This window comes from Chaetodon auriga, chromosome 17 (genome assembly GCF_051107435.1).
Source record: "Chaetodon auriga isolate fChaAug3 chromosome 17, fChaAug3.hap1, whole genome shotgun sequence".
NCBI lineage: Eukaryota > Metazoa > Chordata > Actinopteri > Chaetodontiformes > Chaetodontidae > Chaetodon > Chaetodon auriga.
This window is the reverse complement of record NC_135090.1, coordinates 23,075,985-23,097,472: the sequence shown is the minus strand read 5'-3', so window position 1 is coordinate 23,097,472 and position 21,488 is coordinate 23,075,985. Positions and strand designations below refer to the sequence as shown.

Sequence of the window (21,488 nt, the reverse complement as noted above, 5' to 3'; positions counted from 1 at the left end):
GTCTGTGCACGGATGTTAATCCAGCACATTTTTATGTTTATTATTAGCCGGTGACCTCACACACCGATGGCAGTTTTGGGGTTCAGTATCTTGCCCAAGGATACTTCGGCACGTGGACTGCCGAGGCCAGGGATCGAACCACCGACCTCCTGATTGGCAGACGACCGCTCTACCTCCTGAGCCACAGCTGCCCGCATAAATGGTATAAAGACCAAGAAAGTCCTCATAGGGAGGAAGGTGAGGTGGATGGATGAGTCAAACGAACACAAGACGTTAACCCAGGAGACGGCCGGTCATGTCCCGAGCTTCAGCGACGTCACAGATGTGTTCATTTTCACTAAATCTGAGCAAACTGCAACTGTTTCACAGCGTTCACCAGGTGAGGGTAAAGGCCAGGTACAGCAAAGGTCGGCACGTCTGTCGTTTGACTGTAACCTGAAAATCACTGACGTCCGTTTTGTCCCAGCATTGAACGGACTGACGTTTCGTAAGCGTTAGAGACGGCCTCGTGTCAGCTGGATCGGCGTGCGTGGACGGTAACACTTCATCTTGTCTTTTTTAAAGCGTGTTGCATTTCCTGGATGATTCCTCTCATTTCTCTCAGTCCAGATTCTCGTTTTTGCTGCCGTCCCTCACAGGAACCTTAAAAGATGACTGAACAGTCAGGGAGGGTGTGTCGGTCGTGACAACACAGATGGCATCGAATCCCCGGTAAAAGTTAGACAAACACGGAGCGCAGCATAGCAACAGCTCAGTTTAATCACCCCTGTGAGTCTGAAGGAGAAGACGAACCTCCATCTGCTCCTCACGTCTGTTTCATCGGCTGTCAGACACATTTCAGCCTCGAGGTTTGAGCTTCTTGACTTGTTTGGCCTCCACTGATGAATCTCTGGAGATCATTGGCTGTTACGTCGTGCAGAGATTGGAAATGTCGGTTCACTTTGGTATCAACGTGGTCGCACCTGCAAGCCTTATGATTCATGACTGGTGTGTCTGTTTCACTCTGGGTCGAAGACGAAGTCATGCAGAGTGATGTTTAAGCAACATTATCTCCTCGAAATTACGTTTACACCCAACTAAATTGCGAATATGTTCTGTTGGAAATGTATTGCACATCATGAGGAAATGTTTAGCATTTCATTTGTTTTCTGTCCAAAATTCGGATTTTGCCGTCGTCTCCGTCGTCATTATGTTTAAGCACTGGCAGCCGTAAAGGTTCATGAAAGAAAAAACATCACCTCTCACTGTAATCCATCCATTCTGATGCTACAGTGAACAGCAGAAACGTGCTTTCTAGGATCGTTGGTTGGTTGAAGAGTTTTAGTTCTTTCCTTGTTGACCCAGTTGCTTTTTTCTCATTTAAATTATTTTAAATGCAAATATTCTGCGTTTAATGGAATGCTGAATTGGCTGTTAGCAGCTGCTGTTTGCAGTGTGTTCATGGTTGTGCAGACAACTGTCACAGAGACTGAAGAAAACTGGTCACAGTTTTGACTGAGTGTGATCAAATTACAGCAGCTGGACTCTTAATGGTTTTACAATCCAAAGCGTTCCATGGTTTTAATGAACAGTACAACCACTGTGGGGCATTAACTGTGTTTTTGTCGATTAGCTTGTTTATTTTGTTAATCACTGGGTGTTGAAAACTTTTGAAAAGGGTTTATAAAGGTGTAACTGGATGTTATCGCTGCTGATTGATCATCACCCACTTTCGGATACGATGCTCGTTCAGTGCAACGATCGTTGTTTCTCCTCCAGCTGCGTGAAAGCTCTGCTTCATTTGTTCATCAGGACGGTCCGTCCTCTAACATGTGCGATCAATCAGCAGCAGAAGGCATTAAAGAAGTGGAAAATTACTAATTGCGTTGGTATTTGTGAGAGTTGTGTTGAGGAGAGAGAAGAACAAAGAAAACACTCTCAACCTCCAAAAGTCTGTAAATCAGTCAAAATCAAAGCCGCCAACCAGATGAAAAGAAACCAACGCACCACACACACACACACACACACACACACACACACACACACAGGAGGAATCACCTCTCCACACATGGCTTCCTCTCAGTTGTGTTTTCCCACACACACACACACACACACACACACACACACACAGAGTTAGACTGATCACCTCGTTGTGTGATTTCCTCGTCAAAACAGACCAATGGTCTCCCTGCGGTGACATCATCGTGGGATTAAGCCTCAGTAATGACTCTGAGAGACATTTGGACGAGAATAACGTCCAAAACATCCACAACCACCCTCAGCTGGAGAGAGAGAAAAGACACGATGGATGGATGGACGTGGAGAGATGAAGTGTTAAAAGATGGAGGAAGTGGAGGAGAGAAAACTGGAACTGCTGGGAAAATGTGAAAACAACAAGACGACTCGTCATTTTGACTTTATGAACCCGCGCAGAGGAGAAGCTCTCCTGACTGGAACACTTTCATTTCCTCTGATCTCCAGGTCCTGGTGGCCTTCGGTGCCACGTCCATGAGGATGTCTGGGTGTCTCCTGTTCAGAAAGGATACTTCACTCCTTCAGTGTTTTCAGGGTCTGGGTCTCCATGGGGGTGTCCTCCCAGGAGGCATCCTGATCAGGTGCCTGAACCACCTCAACTCCTCCAGACTCCCTCTGGATGTCTGGGTTCTTGTCTCTGAGCGTTGAGTCCAGACCTCCTGCAAAGGAAACTCATTTCTGCGCCGCTCCTGGAGGGTTTCTGTACCCGAGGTCTCATTCGACCGTAAGTTTCGGTTGGTGCTGGTAAATCCAGAGCTCTGCCTTCAGGCTCAGCTCCGTCTTCTCCGATCCTCTGCGGTGCACCATCTGCGCCCCAGCTGACCACGCCCATCTCCACCTGTCGACCTCACCCTCCGTCTTACTCCTCGCTCATGAATAAAACTCGTCTGAACTCCTTCACTCGAGTCTGTGGGTCACTCCCAACCCAAAGGGAGCAGTCCACCGTTTTCCAGCTGTTGGCCTCAGACTTGCGGGTGCTGACTCTCATCCCACAACACGAAATATCAAAGAGTAGATTTAAATGGACAGCTCATTGGTGATCACACCAGTTCATAACCGACACCAGCAAACTACATGTTTTGATGTTTAGTTTGGATGACTTGTTACAGCTGTCGCATTGTGAGAATCTGGACCCAGATTTTAGACTCTGGTCTGTCTTTGGTCTCCAGAGATCATCGGTGATGTGTCTCACAGTCTAATTGGTTGTAAAGCCAATGTTTCCCTCACGATTGTCAGCTTCAGTCTGTCTCCTCACGTGCACAGGCCTGAAGTTAGAGGACAAAATAGAAGACAGATGAAGGTGGAATTTAGAGACAAAACAGTCCAACAGATCAGAATGAAAACAGAAGAGCAGTGAATGAACACAACACTCGGAGGTGGAGAGGAAAAGATGCAGATGTGGGATGCTTGTTGCTACGGCAACATGTAAACACTGTCAAAAACATGGCCACTGCCAGAGAGATGACATCACCACCGGGCCACAGCTGTGACACAGAGAGAGAGAGAAAGAGAGAGAGAGGGAGGAAAAGGGATGTTTACCAGATCAACAGATAAACAACAACAACAGCCGAAGAGACTTCGAGCCGGTCGGAGGAAGATTTACCTCCGAGGAGCGAAGACGGACGGGAAGAGTCCGGACTTCACCCGACATCTGGCTGATAGAGGTGATGTTTTATGTTCAAGCCGCTTCATGAACTGGAGATTCAGACGTCCGCCGGCCCACCGGGGTTTGTCCCCGCATGCCAGATGGCCTCTGCTCCGCTGCTCATGAACCACGGTTACTTCCTGCAAATATTTATTGTTTCCAGGCGACATCATCACTCCCGACTCCAAACTCTGATCTTTACGTTTCCTTTTTAACGTTTCACCTCTCGGACAGGAGACCACTGCAGGCACATTAAAGCACATCCGATCCGTCTTCAATTATGTGACTGCTTATTTAGAGATTAATCAATTAAACATTTGCCTGATCAATTTCCTGAAATTCCCAAAGGTATCCAATCCTATAAAACACAAAAAAGCAGCAAATCCTCCAATCAGGAGTCTTAGACATCTGTGGAAACTCGATCATCTCCACTAGAATTTAAAATAATATTCTTTGGTTACAAAATAAGATTTTTGCATCAAAAACAGACAAGAACATGAAAGTCAACAATCATCTGATGTTTGAATGGTTTCATTGATCTCTGCTGTGGAATCACTTGATGTTTGATCTCAGATGTTTGATCTGCTGCTTTTCCTCTCAGTGATCTCAATGATCTGAATGTGTTTGGAATCATTTCGAGCTTTGGACTGTTTGGACCAAACAAACATGGTGAAGGTGTCACTTTGGGCTCTTTGTCACCACATTTCTCACAATTTTCACAATGTTTCCAAAGCAAACGATCAATCGATCGATCGATGGAGAAAATGATCAGCAGATTGATCCAGAATGAAAAGAATCATTAGTTTGAGTTAAAATGAGCTCCACCTCAACCAACTCCAACAGGAACATCCTGCTGAGACATGAATGAGGAGACACACTGATCTAAAGACCAGAGACAAGAGGACAACAGACACAGTACTTTTACTTTGAATACTTGAAGTACATTTTACTCCATTAATGCTTCACATGCAGATCCAGCTGCAGCGTTCAGTGTGTAGCTGCTTTAATGAGCTGTGGAGCTGCACAGAACCTGCTCTTTTGTTTTAATGCCTCATAAAGTCTCCGGTTGATGACGTCTGTCTCATTTATTCACACGGACGTGGATAAAAAGCAGACCGATCCGAGACAAACATTTCAGTGGCAGGAAGTGGAGGCGATGAATCAACCCTCAGTGGTTGTGTGAATCAAGCACAGTTCGTTTAAAACTCAATTGCAGTTTTATTTTGGAGTCCAGCTTTCGGTTGATGAATCATCTGAAGCAAATTCCTCAGAATGAATCAGTGGAGTTCACTCCTGATGCTTTCAGCAGAGGAGCTGAAAACTGAAGGAGACGTAGTTTCATCATGATTCTGGAGCCACGGTGGTGCTGTTTCCCACATCGGCCTGTGTCTTTGAAGAGACTTCAGTGATCCTCAGATCAGCTCAACGGTGGTGGATAGTACATTTACTCAAGTACGCTGTTGTACTTTGACTATTACTATTTTACCCAACTTTTAATCCACTTTTTACTGAGCTGCATTTATTTGAGACCTTTAGTTACTTTGCAAATTCAGATTATTAATACAAAATATAATCAACAAATAAATTATGAAGGTTAAGATGAAACTTTATACATTTACCAGTTGCATCATTAAAGTGATGAACCCATTCAAACGTTAATAATAATGCAGTAACATTATGAACGTTATTCTGAAATCAGCTGTTCTGCATAATGAATTCCAGGGTATTTCTACGCTGTATTACTACCTCTACTTATGATCTGAGTCCATCTTCCGTTACTCACTCACACTATGCTTAGTGTTACATCTGAGGCTGCCAACCTGCTGATGACACTCTTGCAATAAATGGAACCAAACAGAGGAACAGCGCTTGAGGAGAACCTCCAGTGGAGATGTTGGATTCATAAACATTCGGCCTGAGAGTCCCTCGGAGGCCCAGCTGGACCTCCTCGTGTTCAGGAAGAGCCAAACATCATAGTCCCTGAACCAGAGAGACGCCACAGAGCCTCCACTCAGCTTTAATGATGTCAGCTCATTGATGTGGGAACGGATGAGGGTGTTTTGACACGCCGACGCTGATCCAGGATGACCTCTGGAGCTCCATCACTAGGCAGCCAACAAAGTGACCAGCATGGCAACAAGCTGCGGTCCATTTACTTTACAACATGAAATCCATTCATTAGAGATAAAGTAAAAAGGAAACGCCAGCCCAGTACTCCCAGTGGACTAACTGTTGAGTGAGCCTCAGCGTTTAATTCAGGGAAGTTTCCAAAAATGAATTCAGTAACGAGAACTTTGTGCAGCGTGAAACGATTCCTTATGGAAATAAAGTGAACACAGAGTCACCACAGACTGTAACGACAGGACAATCATCACAGCTGCTTTATGCAAGATTTGATTGGCTGTGCTGGAATCAGGTCTCAGTCAAAACAGGGTGCAGTCATGAAAACAAAAAATGTCAAATATAAATTCCTCCCTTTTGGTTGCTGAGTTTTTTCTGGAAGGAGAACACTGGAGAAGAGATTTCCAGAGAAGACATTCAAAGATGCTTTATGACAAGTCCCACACAGAGTCAGCTGCTCGTGGCTGTTAGTGTTTATTTAACATATCGAAAAATACTGAAAACGTTGTAAATAAAATCCAGGTTAATGCCTTCATGGTCCGAGCAAACACTGAATGTATAAAATCAACATTCAGTCACATGAACAAACCTTCATGATTACAGCAAAAGAAACAAAACAAGCCGAGTTTCAGAAATGTGATTTCCCTCAGGATTGTTTCTGTTCTGCTTCAGTAAAGTTTGATTTTGGAAAAATTCTGTTGTATTTGAAAATACAACAGAAGGAGTGTGTCTTTGCCCACACACATGTTGATGCCCTGCAGACAGCAAAGTGTTTCCACTCGGTCTGATTCGTGCACCCTGATGATGATTACTTTTATTACTGGGAATGTGTTTCTTCCCTCAGCTGTCTGAGCTGAAGTTAGGGTACAACTTCAATCAGCAAACAGTTTAGAGAACATTTAATGGAGTTAATTATCAGCTGTCAGTGCCGGAGAAAACAGGAGAAAACGCTCCCTCTAGTGGTCGTTTTGCAGCACTTGAAAAACTCAGTTTCAGAGCTGATGGATCAGATGTGACGCTGTGACCGTGAAAAGTGCCCAAATCATTAAGAGAAAGGAAGAAATGTCTGTAAAACAGTTCAAAATCATCAGAAGACAAACAGAAAAAGGTCTTCAGGATTTTTTTTTTTTTTTTTTTGCCATCACACTTTATTTATTTATTTATTTGGAACAAAGTGGCTTCAGTGTGTCCTTCATACAGTTGCATCCAATTGTATTTTATCCCTCTTACCAACAGTGAATCACCACATCTCTGTCTCTGTCTTATAAATTCTGCTTATGTAGAAAAATGTGGGAAACTGGCCAAGAGGCCTAGAGGTCGGACAGATTCACAAGACCATGGATGAATGCTGCTGCTCGAGCTGAGAAGAACCCGATTCAGCTAATGCACGAAGAACCTGGTTTCCCTCTCATTTGTGTTTTTCGTCTGGCCCAAACAGAAGGAGAGCGACCAGCAGATAACCGTGCAGGTGGAGGGCAGCCTGACCACCTTCACCCAGACCGGTCTGGCGGCTGGTCAGGAGTACACCGTCAGCATCAGCGGAGAGATCGGCGGCCGGAGGGGAACCGAGAGCTCCTCTGAATTCATGACCCGTGAGCTCTCCATGTCTGTCTGTCCTTTACTGAATACAACACGTATAACTCAGTGTTTCTCTTCTTGAGCAGTTTGAACGACAGTCGAGAGAAGAAAATAGTTTTAACTCCTGGTTGAAAGTATGTTACCCGAATGACGAGTTAGGATGGCGTTCATGTTGACTGATTTGTTGTTGATCAGTTTTTTATTGCCTTTGTTTCGCAACATTTATTATTTTGTGGTCAGTCAGCGTCATGAAAGTCTTAAATTTCTCTTCACTGGCTGGTTTACAGTAACAGTATTTTTCAGTCTCACTGCAGCAGTATGGAAGCTGTGTTTTAGGTGTAATTTTCAGGTCTTGTAACGTCCTAAATAGCTGTTCCAGGTACTCTTCTACATTCCTGGAAAACATGTAAATAATCTAAATGATGGATATTGATAAGCAGCACACCAAGTGTGCTGCAGCCTCAGTACAAGAAACATCGCTATTGACATCTGCGTTGAAAAAGCCACATTCCCCAAATATGGCAGATACTGAAATCAAATATATTGCAGTTGACAGCAGTGCTTACAAATGAAAAACGTGCCCATTAAAGTGCAGTTTCAGCTGCAACAGTTAGAAAACGGAGCCTCTGACCAACATATTGGCCGACGTGAGCAGCTCAAATCGCCAAATTGGCACAGGGAGTTTAAACATTTCCCTCTCGCTGCCCTTCCTGTGAAAGATGTAATCTGTGGCAGCTGCTCAGGAGCAAGTCAAACTGTGACTTTAGGAAAGTAAAGAGGAGGAAAGGTGCAGAGCCAAGGTAAATTTAAGGCTGAAGGAGTGTGAGTGGATGTTTGTGTACCTGTGTCCCCCCTTGGAAACACTCCTACAGGTACATGTTACCAGGCAGAATAGAGAAATAGAGGATTTGTGTCCTTTCTCTTCTTCATCTTCAGTCATCTCTGGTCCCACCAACCTCCAAGTCGTCAAGACGACCTCGACGTCTGCCGTGGTCCAATGGGAGCACTCGCAGGGGGAGATTGACAGGTACCGTTTGACCGTTACACCCAACGACGGAGCAGGGAGGAGTCAAGAAATGACCGTCCCAGTTGGCCAAAACTCCGCCCAAATCCAGCAGCTGGAGGCAGGGCATTTGTATGACATCATACTCGTGGCAGAGAAGGGCTCGAGTCGGAGCGAACCTGCAACCACACAGTTTACCCCAGGTGAGAGCGACCAAAGACACGTTTTTCTGAACAGCTGAGGTTTTATTTTCTGCTGAATTTTGGGTCAGATTTAAGAAAACACTGATGTTTGGAAAAGTCCCAATCCTCTCATAAAAGTGAAACAAGAAACACTTCCATTAAAGCCGCTGCGACCCAGGTCTGTAAGCGAAAGAGAAGCAACATGGAACCAACAGGATGTGGTAAAATAAAGTTACTTATTGCATGGATTGATCAAAGGTAACAGATTTACAAGTAAAGAGAGGAAGTAAACTACAAATGAAAACAGGCCTGAGGGTGCTACTGCAATCAGATGAATCAGTACAACCAAAAGAGGACTCCCCAGAGTTTAACAAGGTCTGCCAAACACTCACTACAGCACCAAGTGTAGATTCATCCGCCGCTAAATATAGTCCCCAACAGATACACTACTTCCTCCTGTTTGAGTTGTTTTAAAGAGTTATGTCTTCAGTTGGAACCAATTGGCTTAGAGCTGAGAGCCACAGACAAATCTAGAGTCATGCCTCATTCTGTCAGTTTTAAACTTGGTGGAAACGCGTTTTTAAGATTATCCAGTGGGTTAGTAAAAAGTTTTACAGAGGGTGTAACTCACCCTTCATCTTGTCTGAAAATGTTAAAACTCAACAAACCTGGACTGATGGTTTCATAGGAGAGTGGTAAATGCTGCTAAGTTAAATTAGAGAAAGGACAAAGACAGAAATGGAGAAGACTGCGAAAAATAGATGGCGTAGACATTTACCACAAAGAAGCAATAGAAAGTAATTCTCCAGCACAAGCTGCATTCATGGATGCTTCAACCATCATCCTGCTAAGTGCAAGCAAGTCAAATGTTTCTTGTCCAGACTCTCTTCAGGTGACAATAGACTTGGTGAGAATAGACTTGCTCCAGCTAAGTGAAAGCAAGTGAAACTTCTCACTTCTCACTGAATAATGAGGTCTCTGCGCAGAGACCTCATTATTCAGTGGGACACATCATATTAAATGCATCACAGTGTGAAGAAATGTTACTGTAAAAGTTAATGAAGCGAGATGCAGGCTCAACCCTCCAGGAGCAAAGATAAAAAAATAGTCCTTAAACTGCTCCATTTTCCTCGAACTCAGAGGTGATATTTCCCTCTCAGCAGTGACACAGATACCAAGCATGTTAAATTCATCTGTCCAAGCTCAACATTAATTATATTTCAATTTTCTCCTTGCAGGTTTCACATGGATACTGCTGCCTTAGGTTTTTTGTTTGCACTTGCATAATAACTGCCCTCTACTGTGAATTACGTTTCCTGAAGTATCATAATGAATATTTAAACTGCTTTTCTTCCTTTATTAGACTCTCTTCTGGATTATCAACAGCAGCAACTTATGGTGACCTTAACATTGAATGAAAATGCTCACTTCCTTCACATCTTTAGGAAACACATTACCAAGGGTTACCACGGCAGCTTTGACCATGCAGGTCACACTGGCACCTGGACAAGATGTTGGCAACAGAGACCAAGACTTTGACCCATTGCCTGAGGCTGAGGAAAGGGGGGATGATGGAAGCGAGGCTGACGCTTTGAAAGTCGGAGGTATCGATGGACTGAACAAAGATTCCACAGTCTCTGTGATTGCAAGAACTAAACCTCTGGTTAACAGAAATATGGCAATAGATGGCACAAAGCCCAAAGTCGCTAAGAGGCCCACATTGTCAAGGAAGCCAAGTGTCACTGGTCTGTCCCGTTTTAACACAACCAGAGTTGCAACTGGAGTGAGGAAGGTTGGCCCAGGACCTTTGAAAAAGCCACTAGTTGGGGAGAAGAAGAAGGCACCATTAGTACCCAAAAAACCTAAACCAAGTGTCCCCATCGTTGGAAACAGAACAATAGCTTTGACTGTAAGAGACCCAACTGTAGAGGCATCAAGCACTGAGAGAAGCGATGCCAAAAATCCACTCATAATGCCTGGGACTGATTTGGATACACACAGGCAAAGTGGCTCAGAGAAGGAGATTATTGCTGTTGGCTCCAAAGAGCAACCAGATGTTGGCATGGCAGGCCATGGAAACAACATTGCTCCAGTGTCCCCAGAGCCAACTGGGACTGTTCAAAGTCAAGAGAAGAAATGTATGAACAAAGTAAAAGTGACACACATCAGATTACCCCAGAAGGACAGAGGCAGCGGGTGTAGAGGAGATGCAACAGTGCTGGGAGGAAGGACACCGGGCTCACATCAAGGTTCTTTTCAAACAGACGATACTCCTGATTTAAAGGCCTCGTCTGCAGAGACAGACCTCGACTATTCACCAGATTCTTTACATAAACTCCTGACGGATACTTTTGACAATTTGAATATCACAACCTTTTCTGTTCACCTATCTGAACCATCAGACCTCTCAGTTGATTCAGACAGAGTCAGGATGAAGATTTTAACTGGACTGAAGCCACTGTCGTCATTCCCATCTTCATCATCATCCCCATCAACCTCACAATCATCATCACAATCATCATCATCATCATCATCATCATCATCATCATCATCATCATCACAATCATCATCATCATTATCACATTCATCATCATCATCATCACATTCATCATCTTCATCACAGTCATCAGTTGCGGCATCATCATCATTGCCATCATTTCCATCTTCATCAGCTTCTCTAGTCTCATCTTCACCAATAGCAGCACCATCATCATCACTAACATATTTAGTTTCATCGTCACCCTCATCATTACCATCACCTTCATCATCACCATCACCGCCATCATTGTCACAGTCAGCTCTATCATCATCCCTTTCCAGCTCAGGTGAATCCGGTTCAGTTGAAAGCAATGAACCCAATGTTGAAAACAGTAAAAGCATGACTGACGCTGCATCACCTGAAGACAGAAAACTACCACCCTCAGGAAAAGCTGGCGTACCTCTTTTCCGCCGTACACCTGCAAAATCTGGCATTGTACGTCGCCCACGGCCAAACTTTGGATCTTTTCGCAATACAACCCGTCTAAATTTGAGAGTTCCTCACCATTCCCCTCCTCATTTGAACCTCATCCCTGGAAGACAGACAGAGTCCAGGAATATATCTACAAGTGAATTACTGTCGTCACCATCTTCATCGGTTTCAGAGGAATCATCCTCAGTTGAGGTAAATGCACTAGTGAGGGATACCAGTGGATACAAAGATGTGGCAACTATACCTGCATCCTCTGAAGTTGAACCAAATGAGAGAAAGATGCCAAAAGAAAGAGGACGAATCCCAGTTCGTCGTCTTCCCCTAAAAGGGGGATACCTGCCTGGCGCATTTCCAAACTCTGGACCTCTTAAGAACCGAATTCGTCCAAATTTGAGGCTGCTACCTCCCCCCTCTCAACCTTTAAATCCTGCATCAGAAACAAGGAAAGAGCAGCTATCTTCCACTGAATTGCCAGCCACTTCATTTCCTGTTTCCAAAGAATCATATCCAGCTGAAGGTACAAGGCCAATAGAAGAGGAGAATGAAGACAGAGTTGGGACAAGCACTGAGTTCAATCAGACCTATAGAGGAAGTGGAGTGCCATCCTCCCATCGGCCATCTACCAAAGGTGGTTACTTCCGTCGGCCACAACTGCATGGTGGACGTTTTCAAAACAAAACCCGTACAAACCTGAGATTGGCTCAACATCCATATAGAGGTCCTGTGCGCAAGCCATTCCCAACCAGAAAGGTAAATGGAGGCAGAGGTATTACTGTTGGAAGTCAAACTAGCCAATTAGGAAAGGTTAGTGCTTCTGAAATCCCAGATAGCCAAGGAGGAGAGCAGGATGCCCTCATGCCTACCCACGGAGTCCAAGTTAGACAATCCGAAGAACAAGACACTGCAGAGGTAATTCCAAATGCCCAGACAGATGCTCGCAACACTATCATCAGATCGCAGACTAACGAATTAGAAGAGGTGGACAATGGTCCAGTCCAAATTGCTAAATCTGGGGAAGAAGAAACTGGAACCCCAGATTCTAACTCTGATTCTGACATTCATACAGAGAAAGTCAATGCTGGCAAAAATACAGGTGCTACCAGTCAAGGTAGACCAACTATAAAACAAAGTTCTGATTCAAGGCATGGTTCCTCAAGACCAGTCACACTTCCAAAGAGACAACCACCAATGAGAAGTACCCAGATGAGACACTCCATCAGTGGGACCCAAAGGAGAGAGGATATAAAAGCAAATAATACTGCAAAAAGGTTGTTTGACAGTAATTCCAAACTTCTGACAGGTTCAGACGTTTCCTCATCCGGAGTCACAAGAGAACCTCTGGACTATGTGGGAGTGACAAACAGGACCTCAGATGGATTTGCACTCACATGGGACTCACCAGAAGGGAAGTACAGAAACTTTGTTGTGACAAGGAAACAAGTTGGAAAAGATGAAGGGCCAAAGTGGGAGGAAGGTAAGAAGGATCAGGCAGAAGAACAAGGCTCTGAGAAAGAGGGTCTCAACAAAGAGGAGGGAGCAAATCTTCAACCAACCAAAGAAATGGAATCAGAAAAAGGAAGCAGGGAAGATGAAAACAGAGTACCTGAAAGTATCTTTACAGGAGATTCAAGGATTCAAAGCAGCGCAACAGCCAAACCAGTGACAGGAAGTGACAGTACCTTCAAAAAACTTCTTCCTGGTTCAGCTCGTTCCTTCCAGTTTGAGAATCTGCCTCCTCAGACCGAGTACACCGTGACTTTGCTTGGAAAGGGTCCTGGCCTTCTGTCCAGACTGCACAAGCTTGTCATCAGTACAGGTACAAGCCATTGTGACAGTAGAACAACTTTACTGACTACTGTACAATGCTGCAACATTACTGTCAGTGAAGTCCGTTAAAGAAAACGGCTCTGCTCCATTTCTTTAAAATATAAAACTGTTCACGCACACATTTTTTATTTGTACTGCACCACGTTTCATCTGTTGATTCAAACAAAAAACTAATTGTCACCTGTCTTCAGTCTGACTGCAAATGTTTGCTCACCCACTAAATGCTTCCTCCATGTTCATTTCAAGAGCTCAAGCTCTGTGGCGCTCTTGAAAACTGTAAGTTGCAATTTACAGTTTCACCCCATGTACTTCTAATTTAATCATTGTTTTAGCAATGACGTGACATGTTGTTTGTTTTCAATGGGTCTTGATGTTCAAAATGTCCATTAAGCTGTTGTGTTTCGTGTCAATGCTATATTTGTGCACTCATTTGTCAGCTTTCTTGAATATATTAAATACTCATATGAAGTAGTCAAGAATTTATCATAAAGAAATGTTCAGTTATTTGATGTCAAACCTCAGATGTGCATTGACACTTTTTCACATATTGTTAGCTAGTTAAGTTTTGCTCCAGCTAATGTTAACATTAGCATCAGTTGTCTTTAGCATGTTGGCTAACTTAGATTGAAAACAGTTTGTTTTTGGTGTGTCTCCCGTGGAGATAACTGGGCTCTGATGAGTATGTGCTGCCCGGACAGTACAGGAGTAAGTGCAGATGTTTTTTCATTGGAGGTGCAGTTTTTTCTGTTTTTTCTAACCATCTAACTTTGTGAAGAGAAAGTTCTAGTGGTGGTGATTCGTCTTAGGGTCGTGGAAAGTGATGTGTGTAGTGTGGTGAAACGTAAAGCTGTGTCTTTCACAGCAGAGGCCTGAGTTTATGTCCTCTTTAACCACGGCGGCCATCTTTTTTGAGTGACTGCAGTTGACATCAAATAAAAAAACATCAGTAACAGCATAACAGCACCATTCACTGCTGCTCTGGTCTTCTCTCATTCAGGGTAAGCTAACAGCCAGCTTCACTGACACCCCTTCATCTCTCACCCAAACCAGGGTAAGACCACCGCTGGTCTCTGTACGTTTGGTCTGTCTCCACCTGCTTCATCCACACATGCACATTTTAATCCTTTAGAGTTCCCCAGAAAGAGAGTTAACGTGGATATTTTAGAACTGAACGGGTCTAGGTGCCAAAAAATAATATGTCAGTAATGTATAGACGGACAGCATGGGATGTATTTAACTTAACAGGCTGTATTAAGAGTCCAGCGCTCCATAAAACGAGTGTGTAGATAGATTCAGATATTAGAGAACTGGATCAAGAAACACATTTCAGGATGCATGAAAAGCCTTTAGGACATGTGTTCAGTGATACCCAGCCGTGCTTCGAGTCTCGTCTAAACTCATTCACACTGCAGGGAGGATGAAAATCTGTCCACAAAATAATTTCCCTACGCTTCACTTTCAGCTCTTCTGACTGCATCGAATTAATATCTGAATGTATTTGTTTCTTTCGTCCTGTTAAATTGTCCACTTTTCTTCCTTCGTTTGATTCATTGCTGCCGCGCTTTTATTTTTCAGGTTTGAGCGACCGGCTAACTTTTAAACGCCATCACTCTTTCCTTTGCTGCTGTCCAGGACCAATCGTCTGTATTTGATTGTTATAATTAATTATGTCTGTATGTCTGTATATAACTTGTATACTGTATATATGTTTGCACTGTACATATATACACATAAACTCATCGGAGCACTAATAGCAAATGTGTGGGTGAATAAATAATGACACTGTTTTCACTCCTTTAGTGGCCATTTTTGTCTTTTGTCTCCTCTCAAATGTCTTTTCATGAAATCTGTCTGTCCACAGTGATTCTTTCTCTTCTCTTACGACTCTCTTTCATTTCACCTTCTTTCGTCTTTGTCTTTTTCCTATTTTGTCTGTTTCCTCTCTCTGTTTCCCCCTTTTCTTTTACTTCTTCCTCTAAATCACTTCCTTCCTGCCCTCCCTTTCATTCACCTCTCATGGTTTTCTTTGTGCCGTTCAGGTCCGGAGCCCCCCACCGACATCGTCTTCAGTAAGGTGACAGAAAACTCTCTGACGGTGTCCTGGACCAAACCCAAGAGTCCCATCAGTGGTTTCAAGGTCACCTACACCCACGTAGACGATGGTGAGGACTGAGATTCATGTTATGTTAATACTGAATACACCAAATGATGATGTCACTCGGCTTGTGTGGGTGACCTGCTGACAGACCAGCGAAGCTCTCCTCTGCAACACCATCGCACATTTCAGCCTGAAAAGTAAATATAAGATGGATTTTTCGTCTTGTCCCTCTCTGCAGGTGAGCCGGTGTCGGTGTCTGTGGACTCACACGAGTCCACCCTTGGCCTATCACGGCTCTCGCCCGGTTCTTCTTATGAGGTCAGCGTCATCTCCATCCTCGGATTGGACGAGAGCGATCCAATCAGAGACTTTGTTATGACCCGTAAGTGTTTCAGGCTTCACTTTGTTTTATTTTGTCTCAGCTGAGTTCGTCTTGAATGAATGAGAATATCATAAAAACGTTTGGCTTCCTGTGTTTTTAATCTAGAAATGGAAACTCAAACATCAGCTGGTTAGATTTAAGGTCAAAGGTCACTGTGACCTCACTCCACACATTGTTGACCATAACTAAAGAATTCAGATGCTAATTGTGACAAAACTTCACACAAACGTCTCACTGGATGAAAAGATGAGGTGATGACGTTTTATATTCCAGAGGTCAAAGGTCATCTTCTCTGTGACATCATAAGGTTGTGCAGAAACTCTTTTTTGCTCATTATTCAGCATTATTGTTATTACTCAGCTTTGGCGTCCATCTTCAAACTGAGCTGATTGTTGAGATCTTCAGAGCTGCAGGTTGAACGTGTGTGTGAAGCCTCCTCGTTCTCGGCAGCAGCGTCCATATTTGAAGCTTTGTAGTCCAGCAGAAGCTGATTGGTTGAGCTGATATTGATCTTCAGGTGATTGTTGTTGGAGCTCTCTATGAGTCCTCTGTCCTCCTTTGGACAGTCTCTAAGTGAAGACAGCGTGTCTCTCAGTGGACATTATTCACTGGAGTCAGACTGTCAGGATAGACAGAACTTCCTTTTCACCGTATGAGTCTGAACAGACGTGGATGTAAATGCAGCTTGATTGGTTGATGGAGGAAAACAACCACGAGGCGGCGATTGTAGTTTTTCAGATGGTCTTTGACGGCTGACAGTCTGTCTCACAGTGTGATTCTGTGTGTGTTCAGTTCTGCTGTAAATTAAATGAAATGAGTATAAATATAGACGTTTATTTGTGCCTCAGTCCCCGACCCGCCGACAGACCTCCGGGCCGTAAACGTCACCGACACCAAGGCCTTGTTACTGTGGCGTCCAGCGTTGGCCGCCATTGATAAATACGACATCGTTTATGGCTCTGGGACGGGTAAGATGATGATGATGATGATGATGATGACGACGACACCATATTTACCTCAGACATGCAGTATATGTATGAAGTATGAAGTACCTTAAAACTACAATGCTTGAGTACATGTACCTCAGCAGGTTAGAGGCAGCGAGGGGCTGACGGTGTGTGTGTGTTCAGGGTCAGAGGTCAGAGTCACTGTGTCTGGAAACGCAGCCGAGCAGCAGCTCAGCGGTCTGGAAGGATCCACCACCTACACCGTCACCATCACCAGCCAGCTGGGCAGCCAGGAGAGCCCCGCGGCCACCACCACCTTCACCACCGCCGGAGGTCAGCGCACGCACACGCACACACATTCACACACTTCTACGGATGTGATGGTGCGTGCTGCGTGTGTGTACGCTGTCCTCATAGTTTTCATGCAGGATTTTTACTTGGAGTATTTTTGCTGTTAAATAACGTGAATGCTGCTCGTCTCCAGGCTCGGGGGGGGTCGGGGAGGGACCACGCCATCTCCAGGCCAGCAACGTGACGCCTCGCACCGCCCTGTTGTCATGGAAGCTGCCCTCAAATCCCGTGGGCAGCTACAGACTGACCTATCAGACAGAAGGCTACGAGATGAAGGTGAGGAGGGTCTGACTCATTTTGATGCTAAGTCAAAGTTCCGATGCAGTCGTGTGAAACTACACAGTGTTACCAAAGAAATGTACTCTGATTTTGTACAATATTTGATCATTTTGATGATTTAATGAAATGATAATAATTCTTTCGGACTTCAAAGAAGGTCGGAGGTCAAATGTTTTTTTGTAACATGACAAGAGGAAACGACTAACACAGAAGCCAGAAGGGCTTAAAACTGCAGGTTTGATCCGTCGTCAAATGTTTATACACTTGTGTTTTTTTCAAGACGTATTCTGTGAAGTAATTATATCTGTGGAAGCAGTAAAAGTACTTAGTACTTAGTTACTTTCACCACGTGAGATCACAACGTTCCTGCTCGGATTGTTTCACCCGTGAATAAACGTGTTTTTCCGTTGTTTCTGTGGACATCTGTCTCCCGTCTTCCTCGTGACAGGAAGTGATCCTGGACGGCTCGGTGACAGAGTACAACCTGACCAGACTTCTTCCCGGGTCGACGTACACGGCGCAGCTGCAGGCAGACGAAGGAGGACGATACACCGCCGCCATCTCCGCTGAGTTCACCACCGGTAACTGCTGCTCGCAAGTGACGTTACTGCCAGAGGATTCAGTGATGGAGAGCTAAAGTCTTCCTCCGTCCTCTTCCTCAGGCACCCTGAGGTTCCCCTTCCCCACAGACTGCTCCCAGGAGCTGCTGAACGGCATCCGGACGTCGGGCGAGGCGGAGGTCTTCCCTCAGGGGAGACTCGGGACGTCCATCCTGGTTTACTGCGACATGGAGACGGACGGAGGAGGCTGGACGGTACGGAACGTCAAAGATGCAGAGGAATGTTCCTCAGCCTGAGTCTCGGCTCGTATTGAGGTTTTCCTGGATCCTGGTCTGTGTGTTTCCTGCCTGCAGGTCTTCCAGAGGAGGAAGGACGGCTCGGTGGATTTCTTCAGAGGCTGGAAGGAGTACGTGAAAGGATTTGGGGATCTGAGTGGAGAGTTTTGGTTGGGTGAGAGACTGTTTTGTATTTTACTTTATTATTTCCATGTTCCTTTAGTTTTTAAAGGTTTTTAATGCAGGATTTTTACTTGTAGTGGAGTATTTTCACAGTGTGGTGTCAGTGCTTCTTCCACTCATCATAAATCTTGTCTTTTCTAAGTCAGTAGTAGTTTTTTAAAGGTGAATCTGAATTATTTGGGTAGAATTGATCGCTGTGGTCATGTGCCACAAACAGCCAATGAGACAGCAGCACAGTTAGCCATTAGCTGTTGGCTAGTTAGCAGCAAACGTGCACACTGGCCGTGTGTTATTTTTCTGTGGCGTCTCAAAACTCACCTGGAGCTCCTCTCACCTTTTCTTCATCCGCTCACTCCCTTTCTCACAGGACTGGAACATTCAGGCTTCCGTACTTTGACTAGTTCTTCTTTCTGTACGACACATCGAGTGTTTCCTCCACAGCCATCAAATGACACGACACACCGGCCACATCACATGCTGCCAAAACTGTACCGAAGTAGGCTACAGCACTCGGTTTATTTCAGTCCAAACAGGAAGTGATGTTTGTCTGAACTTCCTGTTGCTTCAGGCCTCGACAGCCTCCACAACCTGACGACGATGGCCAGGATGAGTCTGCGCATCGACCTGCGAGACAAAGACGAGGCGGTGTTCGCTAAGTACTCGACGTTCGAGGTGGCCAAGAGGAACTACAAGCTGACGGTGGGCGGATACAGCGGCACTGCAGGTGACAGGAAGTCAGCGGCTCTTAAACTCTGCTGGAAATAACCACAGCATCACATGTGACTTCCTTCGTTTCAACGTCTTCCTTTAAGACACTTTGCTCCTCTTTCGTCTCTCCTCGTGGTTTCAGGTGATTCTCTCAGTTATCACAACAACCGGGTCTTCTCCACCAAAGACCGGGACCCGGCGCCGTTCATCACCCGCTGCGCCATGTCGTACCGAGGAGGCTGGTGGTACAAGAACTGCCACGAGGCGAACCTCAACGGCCTGTACGGCATCGACGTCAAACACCAGGTAAGCTCACCTGACGAGCTCGCTTTGTGCGCTCTCACACAGCCCTGCTCCAAAGAACACAGACTGTCCCTTTAAGGTGCCGACAAACCTAGTTACTGACCTAGACTTGGACTAAGACCTGCACCTAGACCTGCACCTAGACCTGGACCTAGACCTGCACTTAGACCTGGACCTAGACCTGCACCAGAACTGTGGATGATTCTTCTCTTTGTCTGAACCAAATGAGCTGAAGTTAAGGTGTGAAAGCACCTGTAGTCTCCTGTTTGACATCAGTGTGTGTGTGTGTGTGTGTGTGTGTGTGCGTGTGCGTGTGTGTGTGTGCGTGTGTGCGTGCGTGCGTGTGTGTGTCAGGGTGTAATCTGGACCACCTGGAAAGGAAAAGAGTTTTCCATCCCGTTCACTGAGATGAAGATGAGACCAGCAGCCTTCAGTCCTCCAGCCAGAGGATGAAGGAGGGAAGATAATGAACTGCAGCACACATGCATGGACAGCAGTGTGTCAGCACGCACGCACGCGCGCACACACACACACACACACACACACACACACACACACACACACACACACAGCCATGTTCAGAGGGAGCGCGGCTCTGGCTTCAGAGGGACGAAGGCGTCTTTTTTCATTTGTATAGAGGTCAGTTATCAGTATGTTACTGTAGTTGTACAGTTGCTTCATGTTTAGCTCTTCTTCTTAAAGCTCCCACCTGCTCTGCATCCGCCGGCTCGGCCCAAAAACACTTTTCTCTGTCGACACCTGAATCTCCCGCCACCACCTGGATGTGAGGCAGGGCGGGTTTCACAGGTGTGAGTGTGGCTCGTGTTCGCAGCAGCTTCATCGTCGGGTTGGCTGCAGCTCACAGGTGACTTCCTGTTTGTCTTCTTGTAGTTTTCATGTAAATAGATATCAGCCAAACGCAGAATCGTTGTTATACAGAGTCAGAGGAGCCGACAGGAGGGCCGACTCACTTAAAGCTCGGCAGCGCCCCCTGCTGGTCGCTGTCAGGCGTATCAGATGCACTGTGGCCCCTCAGTACACAGTCTGTGTACCTGAGTACTGCACACGAGCACCATGGAGAGGTTTGTTTGTGCTGCTGCCGGCCGTCCTCTCACTGTTTATGTTGCCCCCTGAAAGAATACGACAATAAAAGGACTGAAAATGAAAGCTGCGTCGTTGCTTTTGTTGGCATCAGCTGATAAAATAAAACTCTTTCATTCAACCTTTATTAATACTCGAGATCATTGACAGGTGACACACAAAAACAAGCGATGCGCTAACAAACAAAAGCTGTGACACAGTTGACTAAAAATCAAACGCTGCTGATTAGAGATCATGTGATTGATAGATTAATATATGTAAGATAATTAATTACAGTTTGTCAGACTGACTGAAGTTTATTTACATAAAAACAACAATGAACCACAACATTCAGTCTAAAACTCTTTCTATAAACACAAATAGAACTGTAATAGATGATATCCACGAGCTGAAGGGAGATGTACAGTGTGTGTGTGTACTACGTACAGTGTGTACTGTGTGCAGGATCTATAGATGTGTGTACTTTAAACTGTGAATATATGAGCAGTCATTTGCAGGTAAGTGGATTCCTGACGACAGATGGAATTGTCGAGGTGTGGAACAACGTTCTCCAAGTCGCTCTGACTTCCTGCTAACAGGCCTGAAACCTTTGTGCTCAAACAGCAGTCGGCTGGGACTCACTTCCCTTTTTCACATCGTTCGGGGTTTAAACTGCATTCAGTCCTCCGTCATCGCTCCACCTTCCTCTTCATCTCTTTGGGCCTCGTGTGTCCTTCTTCTCCACCCGAACACCAGCGAATGTCGACGGAGTCCAACGGAAGCAGAACACGCGCTGACCTGCAGCAGTGCAGCTTCCTCAGGTCGTCTTCACTGTTATCCGTTCCAATAACACCACAGTATTTAAATACTCTGCTATCAGTAAAAGTCCTGCATTGAAAGTATCATTTTATTCAAAGTACTAAAAGTACTCCTGACGCAGAATACCTCATCTGAGAAGCATGTGTGCTACTGGATGATAAAT

General features: G+C 45.1%; 1 protein-coding gene across 1 annotated transcript in view; it reads left to right on the top strand.

Annotated features, from left to right (window-relative positions):
- The window catches only part of LOC143335299 (tenascin-like), a 36,231-nt gene extending 15,666 nt beyond the window's left edge, over positions 1-20,565 (top strand). The window contains exons 8-22 of the mRNA XM_076754599.1: positions 7,218-7,371; positions 8,294-8,563; positions 9,988-10,146; positions 11,166-11,367; positions 12,467-12,898; positions 15,732-15,820; positions 16,669-16,788; positions 16,951-17,100; positions 17,252-17,394; positions 17,846-17,978; positions 18,060-18,211; positions 18,311-18,407; positions 18,984-19,139; positions 19,266-19,429; positions 19,781-20,565. Of these exons, the coding sequence (XP_076610714.1) occupies positions 7,218-7,371; positions 8,294-8,563; positions 9,988-10,146; positions 11,166-11,367; positions 12,467-12,898; positions 15,732-15,820; positions 16,669-16,788; positions 16,951-17,100; positions 17,252-17,394; positions 17,846-17,978; positions 18,060-18,211; positions 18,311-18,407; positions 18,984-19,139; positions 19,266-19,429; positions 19,781-19,879 (2,520 nt within the window). The 3' untranslated portion in view covers positions 19,880-20,565. The remainder of the gene's footprint in view (positions 1-7,217; positions 7,372-8,293; positions 8,564-9,987; positions 10,147-11,165; positions 11,368-12,466; positions 12,899-15,731; positions 15,821-16,668; positions 16,789-16,950; positions 17,101-17,251; positions 17,395-17,845; positions 17,979-18,059; positions 18,212-18,310; positions 18,408-18,983; positions 19,140-19,265; positions 19,430-19,780) is intronic.
- The last annotated feature ends 923 nt before the right edge of the window (positions 20,566-21,488 follow it).